The sequence below is a fragment of the Hydra viridissima genome, unplaced genomic scaffold (assembly GCF_058129835.1).
Source record: "Hydra viridissima isolate aposymbiotic clone 2 unplaced genomic scaffold, HvirCarnegie_v1 scaffold_18, whole genome shotgun sequence".
Lineage (NCBI taxonomy): Eukaryota > Metazoa > Cnidaria > Hydrozoa > Anthoathecata > Hydridae > Hydra > Hydra viridissima.
Genome location: NW_028324317.1, coordinates 625,735 through 645,916, shown reverse-complemented (window position 1 = coordinate 645,916; position 20,182 = coordinate 625,735). Strand labels below are relative to the sequence as shown.

The 20,182-nt window shown below is 28.3% G+C and overlaps 4 protein-coding genes and 1 pseudogene across 6 annotated transcripts in view; 2 read left to right on the top strand and 3 right to left on the bottom strand.

Moving 5' to 3' along the window:
- Nucleotides 1-20,182, top strand: part of LOC149876693 (uncharacterized) — a 615,724-nt pseudogene that overhangs the window by 184,691 nt on the left and 410,851 nt on the right.
- Nucleotides 1-20,182, bottom strand: part of LOC145193748 (uncharacterized) — a 145,978-nt gene that overhangs the window by 46,747 nt on the left and 79,049 nt on the right. The window contains 1 exon segment of the mRNA XM_090074946.1: nt 8,852-9,733. Coding sequence (XP_089931072.1) covers nt 8,852-9,733 — 882 coding nt within the window.
- Nucleotides 1,137-4,332, top strand: LOC149876717 (ATP-dependent DNA helicase PIF1-like). 2 transcript variants are annotated; one of them, XM_090075089.1, is made up of 3 exons: nt 1,137-1,265; nt 1,546-1,660; nt 2,487-4,332. In XM_090075089.1, the coding sequence occupies exon 3, from the start codon at nt 3,545-3,547 to the stop codon at nt 3,896-3,898; it is 354 nt and encodes a 117-aa protein (XP_089931215.1). In that variant the 5' UTR covers nt 1,137-1,265; nt 1,546-1,660; nt 2,487-3,544; the 3' UTR covers nt 3,899-4,332. The 2 variants fall into 2 exon arrangements, with proteins under 2 accessions (XP_089931215.1, XP_089931214.1); XM_090075088.1 differs by lacking the exons at nt 1,137-1,265; nt 1,546-1,660 and adding an exon at nt 2,209-2,379.
- On the bottom strand, nt 14,099-16,172 carry LOC149876716 (uncharacterized). The gene is made up of 3 exons (XM_090075097.1): nt 15,781-16,172; nt 14,877-14,929; nt 14,099-14,520 (listed from the first exon to the last, which is right to left on the bottom strand). The coding sequence occupies exons 1-3, from the start codon at nt 15,807-15,809 to the stop codon at nt 14,099-14,101; spliced, it is 504 nt and encodes a 167-aa protein (XP_089931223.1). The 5' UTR covers nt 15,810-16,172.
- LOC145199239 (uncharacterized) lies at nt 17,807-20,109 on the bottom strand. Of its 2 annotated transcripts, XM_090075079.1 has the most exons (4): nt 19,099-19,236; nt 18,615-18,808; nt 18,052-18,211; nt 17,807-17,916 (listed from the first exon to the last, which is right to left on the bottom strand). In XM_090075079.1, the coding sequence occupies exons 2-4, from the start codon at nt 18,786-18,788 to the stop codon at nt 17,807-17,809; spliced, it is 444 nt and encodes a 147-aa protein (XP_089931205.1). In that variant the 5' UTR covers nt 18,789-18,808; nt 19,099-19,236. The 2 variants fall into 2 exon arrangements, with proteins under 2 accessions (XP_089931205.1, XP_089931204.1); XM_090075078.1 differs by lacking the exons at nt 17,807-17,916; nt 18,052-18,211 and adding an exon at nt 19,526-20,109 and having other exon boundaries at nt 18,713-18,808; nt 19,099-19,455.

The following is a 20,182-nucleotide window of genomic DNA, read 5'->3' as shown; positions in this document are numbered from 1 at the left end:
TGTAAGAGGAAAATTATAAAGTTTACGTAAAAATAAAATAAAAGTTGGTAAACTTATACTTGAAAACAAACCTCTTTTTAACACTGATCTTATAAAAGCAACTAAAGATCTAAAGTTAAAAACTTTTAAAGGACCATGTATCCGAGATTCTTTACCAAAAAAGTCTAGGAAAAATGAACGGCTTTTTAATGTAAACCAGTGAAAATATTGGATTGCGCTAGGAAGCTTGGTGTAAAATGCAAAGCGAAAAGCACTATTTTGATAGCCATGACAACCAACAAATGAGTATTAAGACTATTTAAAATCTCCAACGAACAACGACGCAGATCAATTTTAACATGGTGATTAAGTACTTTGCTGTCATTTGTGGTTTTATCTTTTAGAAAAGATGGATGAAGTAATGGATATGTTTAATATAATTTACTGAATGGTTTAGTGCAATAAAAATTTCTAGCACATATTAAAATGTCAGTTGAACCTTGTATTTTGCATATTACATTAAAAAAAAAATATAAAAAGGAGCAGGTTTTATTCAATAGTTAATTAAAGGCAAGGTCAGACTCTCGGAGGCTGACCTTGCCTTCAAATAATTTTTGAAGAAAACCTGCTTCTTGTTAATTTTTTTTTTTTTCAAAGAAAGTTCTGATTTTGTATTTTAGCTTGATGTTTTTGTTTCTTTCAGCCGAACAGTCTATCGACTTGCGTTATCATTCAACTGGAGAGTTTATGTAATTCACCGAACCTTCACCTAGTAAATGAGATCGCAAAGTGACGACTTAAGGGAACGTTCTTATAAATACTCCCACTACTTGTAATAAGTGCGCTTGATGTCTGTAAACACTTTGCAATACTAAAAATCTCGAAATTGTATAACTTTTGGTTTGATCGGATCAAAGTCAAATTCAAGTTAAAAAGATTTTAGGATCAAATTGATCCTAAAATCTTTTTAACTTGAATTTAATTTATTAATTACAAAAAAAAAGATTTTTTTTTTCACTTTAGCATTAAATGTTTAAATTTTTACGATTAAAATTTTTTTATCTTAATATAATTAGCACAGAAACGTTTAATGTTTAACGTCGTTTCGTCATTAGTTACTAGGCTTTGAAAAAGCACGTTCTCTAAATGAACGCGGCCATTGGAGAAAGATATCTTAAGCGAGTTGAAACTATTTTCCTTTTGAAATCTAATTATTAGTTTAGATATATTATATAAAGAATCATATTAAGAGAAATGATAATCGTTAGGATCATATTATAATTGAAGTAAGTATATAAAATAGTTATATATACATTTTTATTAGCTAAAGTAGAAAGGATTTAAATTTTTATCAGAAAAAGTAGAAAGGATTTAAATCTTTTAAATCGTTTGTATTTTGTTTGTTTTAGCTTTTCTTTCAGCATTTTTATTTTTGTTATTTTAATTTTTAGAAAGAAAATAGGGGTATGGATATTATTTAAAGTTACACTAATGCTACTTCCATAAAATGGTTATTACTACTTTGAAATTTCTGTGATGCTTTTAATTATTTTTGTTCTTTTTTAGAAAATTTAGAAAAATTAAAATTTTGTGCCAACACTGACATGCATGTCACATGTTATTGTATGTAAAGGTTAAATTTTGTTATGAGGATTACAGTTCTTATGAAAAAAAAAAAAAGGTAAAGAGTATTGTTTGTAAATATATATTTTGTTTACTTTGAATCTTTTTAAATTTTATGGCGTTATTTTTAAAATTTTTGTTTGCACACATTGTTTGCATATATGCTTTTTTGATATGTATGTATATGTTGAAAGAAGTGCCTTATAGTTGTTTTATCAATATGTTTTTACAACAATGTAAAGTGTTTTTTTATTGTTCGTGTATGTGTTAATATGTGTTATATAATTGTTTTAAAATTGTGTTGAAATATGTATATAAGGTATATATATAACCTTATATACTTATTTAAACACATTTATTGTGTTTATAGTTGGTACATGTGTTTATATTATGTTGTTTCCGTGTTTTCAAAGTGCTGTGACTTGGTAAACGTGTAGAGCAAGATTTGTCAACTCTGCCTGCCAAGTAATGTACTTTTAACAGAGGGTTACACGATAGTTTTTAGTGTCAAACTATTACTGCTTTAGGTCTTGCTGTTTTCAAGCCTTTATTGTTAAAGATTATTCTAAAAATATCTAATGTATTTTAATAACATTTTGTGTAATGTTGTTACTTATGTATTGTTATATATGAATATTATCTTACTTAAGTTATATTATATACATATATTAACTTATTGTTGTGTGTTGTTGCTGTGATGTTTTTTTGTTATCTTTTGAGTTAATAGACATTTGGCTTAACTTCATGTTTGTGTCTTTTATTAAAAATGTTAAATAGGTAATTTTGTTAAAAATCACTGCTTTTAATCATTTACTAAAAGCCAATACAAATTATTTTGCCAAATATTCAATTTGTTTTATCTCAATTTGATTTTTTGTTTTTAGCGCTGTTTACTACATGATTTTGCTATAAATCTTTTGGAATCATGATGTTCCAGCATAAATTGCTATAATCGCTATTAGTCTCCCTTCACATAATGAAGTTGCAGTTGTATTTGTTGGTGTGCTACCTGTTTCCAGGGAAGATGTTATTTACCCAAGAGGTCATCCTCTTAAAACTCTATCAAGTATGTCTGCCAACTTAGATCCTATGGTTTATCCTCTATTTTTTCCAAGGGGTGATGCTGGTTGGCATAATCAATTGGTTCACAACCCTGAACGTGCTACATTGGTTAGAAATCATGTTACATTTTCTCAGTATTACAATATAAACTTTCAGTTAGACAATTTTTTTCTTCACTCTTTTATGGCAAAAAACTGTTTTAGCAATATGCTATTGATGCGTATGTTAAAATCAAAGGCCAGCACCTTGCTTTCATCAGAAATAACCAAAACAAACTGAGAAGCAACCAGTATAATGTCTGACATGAGCATGTAAAGAATTAAATGCAATTGATAGGTTGTTAAAAGATATTTGCAACAACAACTTTCCTTTCTGAGGAAAAATCATTCTTTTTGGTGGTGACTTTACGCAAATTCTGCCTGTTGTGAAAAGAGGACAACCAGCTGAGATAGTAGAATTGTGTATAAAATGTTCTTTGCATTGGCAATGTGTGCAGAAGTTTGCATGAACTGGAAATATGAGAGTAGAAGATGGGGAAGGTGAATTTTCCCAATGGCTACTAAAACTTGGGAATGGAACAATACCTGTCAAAGAGGAGGATCCTTAAAAAAGATGCATTAAAATACCAAATCAGTGCATTATTAGAGAAAATAAATCGATTGTTGAAAAGATTTTTGGAGATGCTGATCAAAATGATTATTCTAAATGTGTGATTTTAATACCAACTAATGTTGATTCATTATCAATCAATGAAGAAGTGCTTGAATGTCTGCCGGGTAAGGTCAAAATTTATGTAAGTGCTGATCAAATTGATACTGATGACCTTAATGAAAGAAATGACTTTCCTGTTGAGTGTTTGAACAGCTTAACTCCATCAGGTATGCCACATTGTTTAAAATTGAAAATTGGTTGTGTGATAATGCTACTTAGATATTTAGATCTCAAAGCTGGGTTATGCAATGGTACTCGAATAAAAGTTTGTGCTCTTCAAAATAATTATATTGATGCAGAGGATTTGACAGGTGTTTCTGGTGGTAAACAGGTTTTTGTTCCTCAAATTCAGTTGGCTCCATCAGGTTCTAATTTACCTTTTGTTCTGAAAAGTCGTCAGTTTCCTGTCAGATTGGCTTATTCAATGACAATTAATAAAAGTCAAGGTCAAACATTTAATAGAGTTGGAGTATATCTCAAAAAAAACCATTTTTCTCTCATAGTCAAGAATGTTCAAGAATGAGAGCATTTAATAGTTTGTTTTTTTTTAAATTAATAACATCTCATTCAAGGTGTGGTAGATGAAAAGTATTACACAAATAATGTTATATTTTTTAATGTTCTTAATTTATAGTCTTAAGATTTTTATTTTGAAAATTTACTGTTTGTAAGTTGTTAGCACATTTTGTTTGTATAAATTTATTTATTATTTTAATATATATATATTTTTTATAGTTTTTGATAAATATATCTGTCATTTAATATTGTTATAATAAAATGTGTTTATATGTGTTATATAAAACCATATTTGTTTATAGTTGTATATATGTTTAAATTATATTGTTTCCATGTTTTCAAAGTGGTGTGACTTGGGATTATGTTGAGCAAGATTGATAACCTTGCCAGCCAAGCGATGTTTCTGTACTAATTATATTAAGATATATATATATATATATGTATATATATATATATATATATATATATATATATATATATATATATATATATATATATATATATATATATATTAGCTATGTTAATCCTTTTGTACTTCGAAATAGATTTTATAGTTAAATTTTCGATAAATGTTTATATTAACTGCCATGTCAAAATAGGTTACTATAAATAGGTAAATCGATTTTCGGTTTTTATGTGGTGTTTTTTTTGTTGGTTTTTTTGTTTTTTTTTGTTATGGTATTATAATTCCTTTTTTTTTTCTTTAAGATTTACGATTGACGCATTTATATGATTTATAAAAAAAAACCTGATTACCTTTTATTGTAAATTTTTGTCAGTTAAAATGATATAAATATATGCAATTAGTTCAATTTTTAAAAATCTTCTCTATTTTACTCCTAATTATTTGTTGTACGTAACTTTGGGGATCTTTGGGTTATAATTGTAGTTTTGCGCATTTGTCAAATATCGAGTTACTTAAGTTTTATAAGGTGTTAAACTAATTAATTATCTTAGTTTGCATTTGCAATACTTTTGAGGAAAGAAAAAATTGTTATATATATTAAAAAGAAGAAATTGTTATACATGTAAATCATTGTTTTACATTTTATTATTCTGGTAGAAGGTCTTCATCAAAAACTTTATAACTCTTAATAAAGATAAATCTATTCTCCTTACCACCATTAAGGGAAAAACGGGGAAGGGAGGTCCTTTATTAGTGTCAAATTATTAAAGAGAATTAAATTTCGAGTAACAAGGAATTTTTAATAAATGGTAGCAAATAACCGTTTACTAAAAATTATTGAAACAAAGGGGCCATATATAAAAATGGTCAGATTAGTGCCATAAATAGCAATAGTTAAATGGTCAGATATTTTGAATAAATTTATTTAGTTGTGTGCATTTATCGTTTTAAAGACAATTTCCTTTGTTAAAGAAATATGTATCAAGGGGATGCCTAAGAATTATTAATTCATGTAAAATTTACGTTCGCTTTATATTAATCTTATTAATTAAAGTTCACGTTATAAAAATAACACGAATTTAGCTTTACTTTTTCGTCAATTTAAAGCATGAGGAAGTAATATTATTTTGTGTCAGTAACTGAAAACGTATTGTCTTGAACTTAGTAATGTCGAGGAAAATGGTTCTGCCTCACACTGATATGACCTATTTCAGTTGTAAATTACTCAAATGTTAAATAATTGGCAAATTATTTTGCCTCCGCATATTTTTTAATTTGAAGGCGTTTTTCTAAAAGGGTAATAGTTATGGTTTAGCAACTTTAAATTGTGGAAAACAGCCACTATAAATTAACAGACCGACCATAACCCGTATTACGGGTTGCTTTTTTGCTAGTATGACATTAATCTGAGATCAGATAAAAAGATCGTTCAAAAGTTTAAAGAAAGTTCAAACAAGCAACTAAGTCTACTAACCACGGTGCATAGAAACATACTCTAATATCTTGCAACACATCCTCAGAATTATTTTTCAAAATAAGCATCGGAAAACATTTCCTCATTTCAAAAATGTAAAAAACAACTTTTTTCATTAAGGATCAGGAGAGAAATGACGTTTTTTAGGGGAGCGCTCAGCAATTTTGTTGTATAAGATAAATAAAATGAGACATAACTAAGAGGCATGAGGCAAACTCAATTTTCTAGTATGTTTATATTAGTGTCAAATATGGATGACTTGCGAAAAGTTATTGGAGCTAATCTCTAACTGTCCTCAACCTTGAGCACCTATTAAAATCATGATTTTTTTTTTATTCTTTTTTAAAGTAGATCAAAGTACCTCTACGGAATAGGAGGTCGACCATTAAAAGTTTAAACTTCCCACCTTTTTTAAGTTTCCCACCCTTTTTTTAATTTCCCACCTTAAATAATTTTAAATGGTCGTCATTCTTAAACGAGAAAATCTTTTTTGAAGAAATTTGAACTCTGTCTATTTTTGACCAAGTTAAATGTAAAACAACAAAGAATTGATTTTAGAAGCCATGTCCAAAGAGAAGGGGATCGTCTCGAAATTTAGATTTATAATTTAACGTTTTATTTTTTATTTCTAATTTATATATCTAATATGAAATTGTATTTTAAACTTTTTACATTATTAACTTCGTTTTTTTTTTTAATTTAGGTTTTAAATTTAAATATCTGATTTAATTTTCTATTATAATTATTTAACGAATAATAAACTTTTTTCTCCAAACTTATTGTTAAAATGTTAAATTTAATGTTCTAATTTAAATTCATAATTTAAACTCATAATTCCACTTTTTGATGTAAATTTCTGATTAAATTTTTGTATTTACATTTTTAATATAAACAACTTATTTAAATTTCTAGTTTAAATTTGTTGTTTGAATTTCTAATTTATTTTTTAACTAAAGTTACTTATTTAAAGTTTTGAAGAAAAGATTCAAATTAAACTTTCCGATTCTCGCGTTATTATTTCTAATTAGTTTGCTAATATAACTTTCTAATTAATATTTTTAGTTTAACTTTCTAAATTGAGTTTCTTACATAAGTTTCTAAATATCTAAGTTAATTAAAATAAAATACGTTTAATCAAAAATTTTACCTTAATCTTTTTATGTAAATTTCTTATTCAAATTTCTAGTTTAAGTATTAAGTTTGAATTTCTAATTTAATATCTAGAATTAGTTTCGAATTTAAATTTCTGGTTTAAAATTCAGTTACAAATTTCTAATTTAAGCTTTTTCTTTTGTTTTTTTAAATTTGAACTTCTAAATTAAAACAATTGTTTAAATTTTAAATTTAGACTTCTGATTTCTGGTTGAAATTTCTTATTAAATTTATTAATGTTTAATGAAAATAAAATTAATAATTTTAGTTTCTAATTAAAACTTCTAACTTTTAAGTTTAAACATTAAAATTAATATTAAGCTTATCAATTATTAAGTTTAGAATTTTATTTTAAAATTCTAAGTTAAATTTCTTACTTACTTTGTTGATTTAACTTTCTAATTAAAATCTGAAATTATATCTAATATAAGTTTCTAATTAATGCTTCTGGTTCTTCTTTGATTTCTAGTTTATTATTTCTAAATTAAATTTCTAAATTAAATTTCTAAATTAAATTTCTAATTAAAATTTCTTGTTGAGATTTTAGTTGAAATTTCAAGTTGAAATATCAAGTTCAAGTTCCTGTTGAAATATCAAGTTGAAATTCTTGTTGAAATTTCAAGTTGAAATTTCTAATTTACATTTCTAATTTTCGTTTCTTCTTTAAATATCTGCTATAACTTATTTCTTTTGACTTTTTCTATCAAGCTATACCATTAATTCAAACTTCTGGTAAACTTTTTTCTGAGCAATATTTCTTATGAAAGTTTCTTCTAAAAGATTGTTTTTATATGAGTGTGTTTTTTAAAATTTTCCTATAAAATCATTTATAAATAAATATAAAAAAATTCCTCTATTTTAACCTTCTTTAAATTTCGTTTTTAATTTTCTTTTCCAAATTTCTTCTTTAAAATTTTGTATTTAATTTAGCAATTCACATTTTATGCACTGCTTTTTATTTTCCTTTAATTTCTTTTTTTAATTTTTTCCTTTTGTTTTTTTTTAATTGAAGATAAGTGCTTGCGTATTTGTGGAATATTTTTTGAGAACGTCTTCATATAATATATATCCTCTTTCATTCAAGTGAAATTCTCCCTATTAAAGCGACACTAGCGATCCTCTTGCTTTGATTGCAATCGAATTTAATTTTTACTTGGCGTATACAAATTTACACGCCAAGTAAAAATTTGCACGCATTTTTTTCTGTTATTTCTGACGTTAACAGCCACATACGTTGACTTCTGACTTAGAGTGCAATTAATTTTGCCAGTCTCATTCTTATTTAACGCAAAGTTTAATTATAAGAAAAATATTTTATTATATTAATTATGACATAATTATGAGTTACGACAATTTATTTGCAAACGAAATAAAAAGTTTAATAGTTTAACAAAGTTATAAAAAAACTATCGAACTTTTAATTTTTTATTTCACTTTTACATAAAACATCATTCGAAATTTATTTAAAACTTCTCCCAAGGGTCTTTTTTTCTGAAACTTCACGTTTCTAATTTTCCGGCTGTAAAAAAATTGTTTTTAACTTTATACTCTTTCGAAAAAAATTTCATTCATTGGCATTTAATAATTTAATTCATTAACTCAATACAAGGACTTTTTTTTTTAAGGGTTTCTCCTTAATAACTTTACTTTGTTACAACTTCTATCATCTTCAAACTTTTTATCGTACATTGGATAAAAAATTTCCGTTAACAAAAAGATATAAAAATCATAAAAACTTATTTACATATTTCTAATAAACTAACATTAATCGACATTAAGGAAAACGATTAAAATAGTTGACAACTTTGATTTTTCATTTTTTTCATTTCATTTCATATCTTTCTAAACTTCAATATCTAGTTGTTTCATATCTCTCAAACAGAGTGCTATATTATTTTTTGTACGCAATGTTGATGGATGATTGATACCTAAAATATCCGTTTGTATTTTATCAACTTGATAATAAATTTCTAAAGCTTCATTATATTTTCCCATATCACTCAAACAGACTGCTATATTATTTTTTGTATCCAATGTTGATGGATGATTGATACCTAAAATATCCGTTTGTATTTTATCAACTTGATAATAAATTTCTAAAGCTTCATTATATTTTCCCATATCACTCAAACAGATTGCTATATTATTTTTTGTACCCAATGTTGATGGATGATTGATACCTAAAATATCCGTTCGTATTTTATCAACTTGATAATAAATTTCTAAAGCTTCATTATATTTTCCCATATCACTCAAACAGACTGCTATATTATTTTTTGTATCCAATGTTGATGGATGATTGATACCTAAAATATCCGTTCGTATTTTATCAACTTGATAATAAATTTCTAAAGCTTCATTATAGTTTCCCATATCACTCAAACGGTTTGCTATATTATTTTTTGTATTCAATGTTGATGGATGATTGATACCTAAAATATCCGTTTGTATTTTATCAACTTGATAATAAATTTCTAAAGCTTCATTATATTTTCCCATATCACTCAAACTGTTTGCTATATTATTTTTTGTTCGCAATGTTGATGGATGATTGATACCTAAAATATCCGTTTGTATTTTATCAACTTGATAACAAATTTCTAAAGCTTCATTATATTTTCCCATATCACTCAAACAGAGTGCTATATTATTTTTTGTATCCAATGTTGATGGATGATTGATACCTAAAATATCCGTTTGTATTTTATCAACTTGATAATAAATTTCTAAAGCTTCATTATATTTTCCCATATCACTCAAACGGTTTGCTATATTATTTTTTGTTCGCAATGTTGATGGATGATTGATACCTAAAATATCCGTTCGTATTTTATCAACTTGATAATAAATTTCTAAAGCTTCATTATATTTTCCCATATCACTCAAACAGACTGCTATATTATTTTTTGTATCCAATGTTGATGGATGATTGATACCTAAAATATCCGTTCGTATTTTATCAACTTGATAATAAATTTCTAAAGCTTCATTATAGTTTCCCATATCACTCAAACGGTTTGCTATATTATTTTTTGTTCGCAATGTTGATAGATGATTGATACCTAAAATATCTGTTCGCATTTTATCAACTTGATAATAAATTTCTAAAGCTTCATTATATTTTCCCATATCACTCAAACAGACTGCTATATTATTTTTTGTATTCAATGTTGATGGATGATTGATACCTAAAATATCCGTTTGTATTTTATCAACTTGATAATAAATTTCTAAAGCTTCATTATATTTTCCCATATCACTCAAACTGTTTGCTATATTATTTTTTGTTCGCAATGTTGATGGATGATTGATACCTAAAATATCCGTTTGTATTTTATCAACTTGATAATAAATTTCTAAAGCTTCATTATATTTTCCCATATCACTCAAACAGAGTGCTATATTATTTTTTGTATCCAATGTTGATGGATGATTGATACCTAAAATATCCGTTTGTATTTTATCAACTTGATAATAAATTTCTAAAGCTTCATTATATTTTCCCATATCACTCAAACGGTTTGCTATATTATTTTTTGTTCGCAATGTTGATGGATGATTGATACCTAAAATATCCGTTTGTATTTTATCAACTTGATAACAAATTTCTAAAGCTTCATTATATTTTCCCATTTGACTCAAACAGTTTGCTATATTATATTTTGTATCCAATGTTGTAGGATGATTGAAACCTAAAATATCCGTTTGTATTTTATCAACTTCATAACAAATTTCTAAAGCTTCATTATATTTTCCCATTTGACTCAAACAGATTGCTATATTATTTTTTGTAGCCAATGTTGATGGATGATTGATACCTAAAATATCCGTTCGTATTTTATCAACTTGATAATAAATTTCTAAAGCTTCATTATATTTTCCCATATCTCTGAAACAGTTTGCTAAGCTATGTTTAGTATCTAAAGTTATTTCATTTTCAATTCCATAAGATTTTATGTTATACTTTTCAATGGCATTGAGAATGTTTATTGCTTCTTCAAAGAAACCTTTGTTTGATAAGAAACTTTGGATACTCTGACTCTGTTGATGAAACACTTCACACATTTTTGGTTTATTAATACAAAACATATGGATGAAATGGTTATAGAAGTGCTTCCCATCGTCAACGTGTTCCTTTACCACTTCGAACTCTAATTTTAGAACACGGGCGATGTTTTCGTTGCATATTTCTGTTATTTCTTTGCGTTTTTGATAACATTTACTAGCTAACTGGGTCATTTCGTGCATCGCGTACCTATCGTTGTCATCGTCGAAACGATCAAGCAACGAATAACTTACTAGTAAACTTATTGCTCGATTTATCAAAAGCTCTTCGTTTATTTTCAGGTGTTTTGAAATACCGTGAATAAACATTTTTGTAATGTGTTGACCGTCGCAATAAGATAAATGGTTTAAAATTTCCACTGATTTTTCATTCGATTTCTCTATTTTGTTTAATACCAAGCTAATTGATGTTATAATAAACTTTGTTTCCACTTCAGTGGGGATACCTTCCTCCAGCATTTCGAAAGGATATGATCGAAAAAGATCTAAATATTCCTGCAAAGAGACGCTGTTGTTGTTTATATAGAGAATGGCTTGATTAATGGCGAATGGATGATATTGAAGCACTTTGGTTATTTCTTTTAGTTTTTCGTCATCGCTTGTTAATATTTGTTTAATATTTCTTTTTGCGAAAAGTAACGCATCTTGAGGCGAGAAAGAGTTAATTTGCACTTGATTAACATCGTTAGACCATGATTTCCATTGCGATGTTACCAAAATAAATGCATTTTTTTTGTTTGATACGTATTTTTCAAAATTCTTCACACTCTCATCGTCGACGTTGTCGAAAATGTAAAGCGTTTTTTCTCTTTCAAAATAATGATGTATTTTTCTAGAGACTACTTCAATGTCGAACGGATCGCCTTGAGAATCTCTTACGCTTAACCCTAGTTGGTGACAGAGATTAGTCATAGAAACTTGTATTTTATCAAATGCTGCATCCACCCACACAATACTTTCAAAATGGTCGTTATAAAATGCTGCATACTTTCTAGCGAGCTGAGTCTTTCCAATTCCAGACATTCCAGTTAAAATCGTTATTGATTTACCCGAATCGTTTGTTTGGCACACGAATTTATGAATTTGATGAAGTTCATCGTCACGCGAAAAGAAGGCTTTTGTCGGCGGCAGGATACCGAAAATGGAGTGTCGGGATATTAACTCTAAAAGACAAAAACTTTTCATATTTAACTGCACGGTGACATTTTTTGAGGAATGTTTAGAAGTTATTTTTTGAACGGCATTTCGCATTCCTCTTTTTTTTTTTTTTTTTTATAGGAAAAACATAATAAAATTTATCTAGGACATAAATGACGATTAAATCAACGATATCTATTAAAAAATTGTCACTATCTGCTGATATTTAATACGCTTGCTATTTTGATGATGAAATATTCTGTCTTTAAGTTTGTTTTATTATTAAGCAATTCCATTTGTAAACGCTATTTAAAACAATTGCAGTTTTTTTTAGAAAAAGCATTTTACATGTAAAATACTCCCAGAGGAATATTTTGATTTTTAATTTGAGAACCTGTCGCAATATAGTTATATTTTCGAAATCGAAATCAATTTTCTTAAAAAAGTATTTTGAAAAAGTTGAAAAAAACTTTTCTTCGTTAGATGTTTTATGCAGTTGTACCCTTTGGGGGAGGGTGGGATGTTATAATCGTGCAATGCAGGAGCGCTGCAAAAAAAATCAAGATAGCGAATCACATTCAACTTTTATTTCATATTTTTAGTAATATTGTAAACGTTTTAATTAACAATGTATTTACAATGTAATTAACAATGAAATAAATAGCTAATTTTTTGAACTTAAATCAAGTGTGAATTTAATCCGCAAAATTGCTAAATGATTTTGCAGATAAAAAGGCCCGAAGTTTTGTGACAAATTTGCTAAATAAATTAAGGAAAGTTTGTCGTTAAAAACCGCAAACACATTATAACTGTTTTTTTTGTTTTTTACTATTAAAAACAAATAAAATTATCTACGCAACGTCATTGAACATTTCAGCACTTTCCGCAACAAAATTACAAAAACTGTTGAAATGCTTTAGCGCCAACACGTGTTTTGTTGATTTTTCGATTCATCACTGAACAGGAAAGTTCGCCATTTCTGCACATTCCAGTCAATATGATATGTAGCAAACAGGAGTCTTTTCTTCTGTTTTTTTAGTGAAATCAGCGGTTTCTTTGCAGGGCGTCGAGAAAACAATCCGGCTTCAACAGCACGTCGTCTGATTGTTCGGTCCGATACAGGCAGAACAACAAAACATATGGATGAAATGGTTATAGAAGTGCTTCCCATCGTCAACGTGTTCCTTTACCACTTCGAACTCTAATTTTAGAACACGGGCGATGTTTTCGTTGCATATTTCTGTTATTTCTTTGCGTTTTTGATAACATTTACTAGCTAACTGGGTCATTTCGTGCATCGCGTACCTATCGTTGTCATCGTCGAAACGATCAAGCAACGAATAACTTACTAGTAAACTTATTGCTCGATTTATCAAAAGTGTTAAAATGTTTTATAAAAAACTGTTGAAATGCTTTAGCGCCAACACGTGTTTTGTTGATTTTTCGATTCATCACTGAACAGGAAAGTTCGCCATTTCTGCACATTCCAGTCAATATGATATGTAGCAAACAGGAGTCTTTTCTTCTGTTTTTTTAGTGAAATCAGCGGTTTCTTTGTTTTTAGTGAAATCAGCGGTTTCTTTTGTTTCTTTCAATTTGTGAAGGCCTTAGAATTTATATGAGAAATTTTTCATTAAATTTGTCTGAGGTTTCTAAAGCTTTTTAGGCAAAGATCAAAGATGGTATATTTTTAGGACCCCTTCGATATGGCGTTGTTCGAAGTAAGCCTTTCATCATACTCTCTATGATGAAAGACTCAATTCATATTCATACTCTAATAATTCATAATCTGTATGATGAAAGCTTAATTCATCATACAAAGTATGATGAATGGCAAAGAAACCGCTGATTTCACTAAAAAAACAGAAGAAAAGACTCCTGTTTGCTACATATCATATTGACTGGAATGTGCAGAAATGGCGAACTTTCAACTATAACGCATATGCGGCTGACGAGATCGTAAAACGTTTGTGTCAGGTAAAAAATCTGTTAATGTTCTGCAGTGCTTTAACTTTTATTGTATATTTTTTGTTTTTTTTTTTTTTTTTTTTTTTTTTTATCTCTAATAAATATTCAGGGGCCGCAGGAGAACATCGGCATGCAACAGCGGCACAAAAATTATCAAGCTCAAAATACCTACTTCGTTCGCATTCACTGATCAAATCTTTACGCTTGCAAAAAAGTAATCCTCTTTTCACATCTCGCCACTTTTTTGATGGATTATCTTTACGCCATCGGTTCAGTATTTGCAAAGTTTGTTCTCTCGTAGTTTCAAATTCTTCTTTTACATTATCGATTGCTGAGTCATCAACCGAAAGACATCGAGCAAACTTTTGCCAATCATAAGTCAACAAATCAGCAAGCGTTGTAAACACATCTTGTGGAAACTTTTCAACTATAAGAGAGGGTTTTTTTTTTTGAAAATTGAAAATCTGTCTGAAATGGGAAATCGTCAGGTTAGAACTATTTTGTTCTATCTCCAATTTTAAACGTTGGGAGAAAATGAATTGTTAATTTTACTAAGTAATGATTACTTTTAGAATACATTTTATTTAAAAATTTTTTTTTATAAATAGTTTCTTTAAATATAAATTATTTAAAGAATAAGTTATTATTTCTTAAAAAGATAATAGTAAAATTATAAATAATTTTTACTTATAGAAAAAAATTAAAAACTTTCTTTCACAGTTTAAAATGGGAGATAGAACAAAATAATTCTAACCTGACGAAATGTTAAAAATATTTTATTACCCTTTACATCGTCCGACTCGTTTTCCATGACAACTTCGTCTTTTAAAGCCGTTCTACGAAAAAGAAGTCCATTAATTGCGATGATAAATTTTAGTAAAACGCTCTAAAATTTGTCAGCAAACTATTTTCGCAGTTAATAAACAAGTACATAGAAATAGGTGCTGCTTCAAAATAAATTAGAGCAGTTTTAGAAGTGAAATAAACCGTTTTATACCAGATATTTCAGGAACCCTCTTAGTCACTGAAACTAAACTACCATCCTAGTAAACTTCCTTTTGATGGAATACATTTTATTGACAGTTAAAGTGACTTCACTCACGGGGTCTCTGCACTTTATGAACAAAAAAGATGCCAATGATCCATCTTTCCTAAAGCAACTATTTTAAAAGAAACTTAAGCAATTCTCAATAATACAGCAGTACCTGCACGATTGTGATCTGCAGAAAATAGGACTTGTGGCATTGTTTTGAAATAATGATTAACGAAGCAGTAGGTTAAAGAACACTTATGAAGTCCAATACGAAGCACTTTGAAGCTTTTAATTGAAAGATGAATTTTTAATTGAAAGACGTGTTTTCAAAAGGGACCAAAGTCATATTATATATGTTTTCTTTTATTTTTTTAACTGTATTTATGGCAGTTTAAAAGTTGAGTGGTTTTTCAAAAGGGTTATTAATCTGATTTCTGATATATGGTTTCTGGTATTAAACTTTTCATATTCAAGATCTGTTATTCAGTTAGGAACTTTGTTATTATTCATGTATTCACTTCTTCCTGTATTTGTTATTCACTTCCGTAAAGTCATATTTTCCTCTTTCTTCCCCGGCTTTTCTAACTATGAAACTAAAATTGTTGAAAAATCAGGTAACAAATAACAAGAGTAGAACAAAAGTTGATGACGTACCGGTACATTTCTTCCTCTAGTATCTCCATTTTTTTTATTGAAAAAGCTCTTTTCTGCGATCGTTATGTGAGTTGCTGGTTGATCGACAAAACAAGTGTTTAATTCTACAGTTTTTCTCAAACTGATAGAAACCAGCACGTTAAGAATTTAAAACTGAGTCGTGCAACAGCAAACCATAGAAAGTGAAAAGGCAAAAACCCATTAAATCAATAAAAAGTTTGAACTGGTTTCTTATAATGAAAAACTACCAACCGAAATCTGCGATGAACCAAACTGAGATTGGTGAGTTCTTGATTTAGTTTTTAGTTTTAATTTTATGCTTTATTTGTTGGAAGTTTTACTTAAAAACGCTTCAAGTCAGTTAACTTTCTTGCTGGTTGTTGATTTTTTTAAAAATTGATTTGAGATTATTTTATTTTATATAACAATGGCCGTCGATGGGTGAGAGTCTTAATCAAATAATAGGATTTAACAAAGTAATAGGATGGAATTTTTTTATTAAAGCATAAAAATGTCCAAAACGAGGTATCCTGAAAGAGATAATTTGTCACTGTGCAGGAGCGGATCCAGGGTGTAGCAAGTGAAGCAATTGCTACAGTCAACTCGGACTACATTTGTTATTATTTTCTACACACATATATAAAAATATATATATATTTTTATGTAAAATAACAGAAAATTTTAGATCAAGTTTGGGCCGCTGTCACTGCTTAACTAATTTTACTAAATCGAAAAATAAAATTTTTGCTATAAAAAAACCCAAGTTTTTATAGGGTTTTATCTCTCATGTTCATAAATTTTTGTAAGAATGTCAAACATTTCGCAGCGGAGCTACTTATTTTTGACTGGGAGTGAAATAAAACGGCAAATTAAGAATTGTAACTGTAGCAAAATCCTGTTTGTCATGTTTTTAAACAACTCTAGGTTTACCCCCGTGCATTTACAATATTGAATACATATTTAGTATCACCTTTTTATTAACAAGGAGGTCTTATATAAGAACTAAAAGTCATTAACTGAGAACCTGTAGCAAGTGTAGCAAAAAACCAAAATTGTACTTGGTTGAATTAATATTACTTTATATATAGTTTATAGACTTTTTTAATGAAAGAAATGGAGCTGTATAAAGCGTTAAAACAATCATTCTTTAATAGATTAGATTAAATTGTGTAACACCGCCGAATTAAACAATTTCTGCCAGCAAAACTTTTTAAATTTTTGAAGGGTATCTATATCTTAAGAAAATTAAAAAAAAAAGGTCCTCCGTCACCTAGCTACGCCACTGTTGCTGTGGCTCTCTGGTTTTACTTTTGCTACAGTCAATATTTTTCCTGGATCCTCCACTGCTGCGTACTACGCGTCCGCTCTGATAATAAAAAGGAAAGTTTTAGAGAATATTTAGAGAACTGTTTAATATTTTGAAGTAATTTTTTTCACAAAACTTTAGTTATGAGATATAGTTCGTTTATACATATAATTATTAAAAAAAGTGCGGTCTTTTTTAGAACTATTTCATTCCCGTTTTTTAAGCGGTTTATCCGGACTAACTCGATTTTTAATTAAAAAGATAATGAGCTAATAAATTAATAACTCAAGGAGTTCCATTCCCTTCGAATGCAGAGTGAAGGTTCTGATGTGAAAATGGGTTTTTAACAACCCAGTAAGCACGGATACGTATAATAAACGTATTATTCATGTTTTTACGACACGTGTTTTGAGGGTGGAAAAGAAGTCCGTATGAAATTACTTATTCACGTATTTTTAGGACGTGTTTTACACGTCACAAAGAAACCTTTTTTAAACGGCTTTTTAACGTTTTTAAAAGGTGTATGATGCGCTCGCTAAACAAAATTTGTGACTCGTACTAATAATGAAAAACAGCTAGTTTTCTGATGATTTAGCAACAACTGTTTCTATAATTTCTAGGAACGAAAAAGCTACGTATATATATAAAAAGTTAAATAAGAAATTTTCTTTATTTCATAAATTAAAAATACAGAATTTATCCTTTATTTGTAAATAAATATTACAAGAAACCATCTTTCTCTTTTTCAACGGCTTTAGGCACACGTTTTATTTGTTCACCAACGAACGAATCGATCACTTTTGCTGAATTTACATCCGATACTAATGCAGCTAAAAAATAAAATGATAGTAGAACAAAACACTTAATGAAAATAGTAAATCAATCTAATATTCCCTTTAACATTTTGTCATAAACAAAATTTGTTTTAACATGTTTAAAAACTTTTAAGTTAAGTAAATATTTACCAAAAATTGCTTTACAGAGTGGGGTCTTGTTAAAAGAACGTTTGCCCTTACTTCCGGTCTTGTTAAACTGGGCTTGTACACTTTTATCAAGAGTCTCGTTGATGCATTTGCTGACGAGCTGCGAAGGTGTTGATCCACCTAATTGTTTTAACCTTTTTACCTAAATCAAAAGAGGTGTAAAAACTTAAACATGTCATACCATGGAATCAATTGATCTATTTGTCTACTTTAATATCCATCGCAACAACTTTCCTGAACAAATTTACCCCAGGATAACAGTTTGCAACCCTTAACCTGATTTTTGAAAAAAAAACGTATATACAACTTTTAAGTAATAAACTTATGAAGTATTTTTATACTTTCAAGTTAATACTTTATAGTATAAACGTTTTTCATTTAATAAACTATACCGTTACCATAGCAACTTAATTTTCCTAGTTAGAACACAAACAAAACAAAACAGTGAAACCAAGCCTTGTCACCATTATGATTCCCTTATGTATTAGACCTGGATTATAATTCAAATATATTGAAACAACAACTTTGTTGTAAATAACACTTACCAAAATATTAAATTCTACTTCAGTTACCAACTGTTTTTCAAAAGCATTGAACTCTTCAAGGGAATGACACTTACTAATAAAAAGCGAAGAACTTTCTGGGTCAGTTCTCCATCCTAGCCTTTCTAGCGCAGCAAGAATTTCTTCTTGGGTTGACTTAACTTCTGCCATCTCCATAAAACATTAATATTGCCAAACTAAAAGTAACAATTAAAATTGTGATGCCAGTCTACTTTTTATTAGTTTACATCCCAAATGGTAAATGGACGGTAGTGGCAATTGCAGTCCATTTAACATCACAACTCTTAACCCCAAAACATATATATGAACTTAGTAAGTGTAAAAAAAAGATGTAGTTTTAATGGTGAAACTTTTGATTAGAAGGTGAATACTCAATACTCATGGCAGGTCATGGATTTTTGTTGAGAATAGTAAGACTATTATAACATATATAATATAATTATACTTAAAATATAATTAAACTTACTTCTTTCATCCATGCACTTAAATGAAGGAGGTGGTTCTCTGTAGTTCCCAAGACTGTTTCTGTTTTTAGCCTGTCTAGTTGACTCTTGGGAAGAATGGCTTGATAATAAAAAACTAGAGGAGCACTGGGGTGATACTAGACATGTTTTCTTTTTTTTCTTCCTTTTTTCTGTTACACTGAATGATATTTCTAAGGATAAGTCTTGTGACACTATTTGTCTTGGACAGCGTCTATCACAACTTGGCACTTTTAAATGAGGATTAGAGGAAATAGTGTTTGAAGTACTTTGAGAAAAACTATTTTCAATTGTTATACTTGGACTTTTTTCTTGATATGGACTGAGTGGCTGAACGCCTCCTAAGAAATAAAATATATATTTAACTAAAGTTTGTTATATATTGTAAGGACAAAACAGAATAATAAATACCTTGTTCTGCGAATTCACTATGAGCCAAATCGGAATCAAGTTGCAAAAAGTCATTACACATGTCTTTAGTGCCTTTCTCTAATAAGATTTTAGTTAATCTAAACTGTTGCCATGACATGTCTGGTGACAACCACTTGCTTGTGTAGTGGTTGGATAGGTTTTTTTCCTCTTGGTGGCCGATGAACAATTTTCTTCACTTCATCTACCCAATTTTCTACTCCATTTTCTTTTAGCGTAACTACAGAGTACAACCTTTTGATTGGGCTAAATACATAGTCTAGTCAATTAAAAATTTAAAAGATATGCACATTTTTTATAAGTCCTAATATACGCAAAAGACATTTTCTCAAAACTTAGTCAACCTGCTCACAATAGATGAAAATGAAATCTTGATTTGAAAATAATATTTCATTGAGCAAATATTTTTTATTTTCGGTTACAAAAAATAATTTTAAAATTTTCTTGCATTATTATATACAAATCATTATACTTTTAAAAATTATTTTTTTAAATAAAAACAAATATTGTTTTCAAAATCAAGATATTATTCCAATTTGATTGAGACCCTGGTTAATATTCTTTCTTTCTCAATCTGAGAAAGAAAATAAGCAGTTATATTAGGACCTGTCAAAAAAGTTTTAACAAATAAAAAAACTT

Excerpts from the sequence above, each read along its gene's own strand:
- LOC145199239 (XM_090075078.1), bottom strand. The coding sequence starts at position 19,643 with ATGTCATGGCAACAGTTTAGATTAACTAAAATCTTATTAGAGAAAGGC. Across the intron at positions 19,456-19,525 it reads TAGTGAATTCGCAGAACAAG|GAGGCGTTCAGCCACTCAGT; the intron begins GTATTTATTATT and ends TTTATTTCTTAG.
- LOC149876716 (XM_090075097.1), bottom strand. The coding sequence starts at position 15,809 with ATGGAGATACTAGAGGAAGAAATGTACCG. Across the intron at positions 14,930-15,780 it reads CTAGAGGAAGAAATGTACCG|AACGGCTTTAAAAGACGAAG; the intron begins GTACGTCATCAA and ends TCTTTTTCGTAG. Across the intron at positions 14,521-14,876 it reads CGAGTCGGACGATGTAAAGG|TTGAAAAGTTTCCACAAGAT; the intron begins GTAATAAAATAT and ends CCTCTCTTATAG.
- LOC149876717 (XM_090075089.1), top strand. The coding sequence starts at position 3,545 with ATGCCACATTGTTTAAAATTGAAAATTGGTTGTGTGATAATGCTACTT.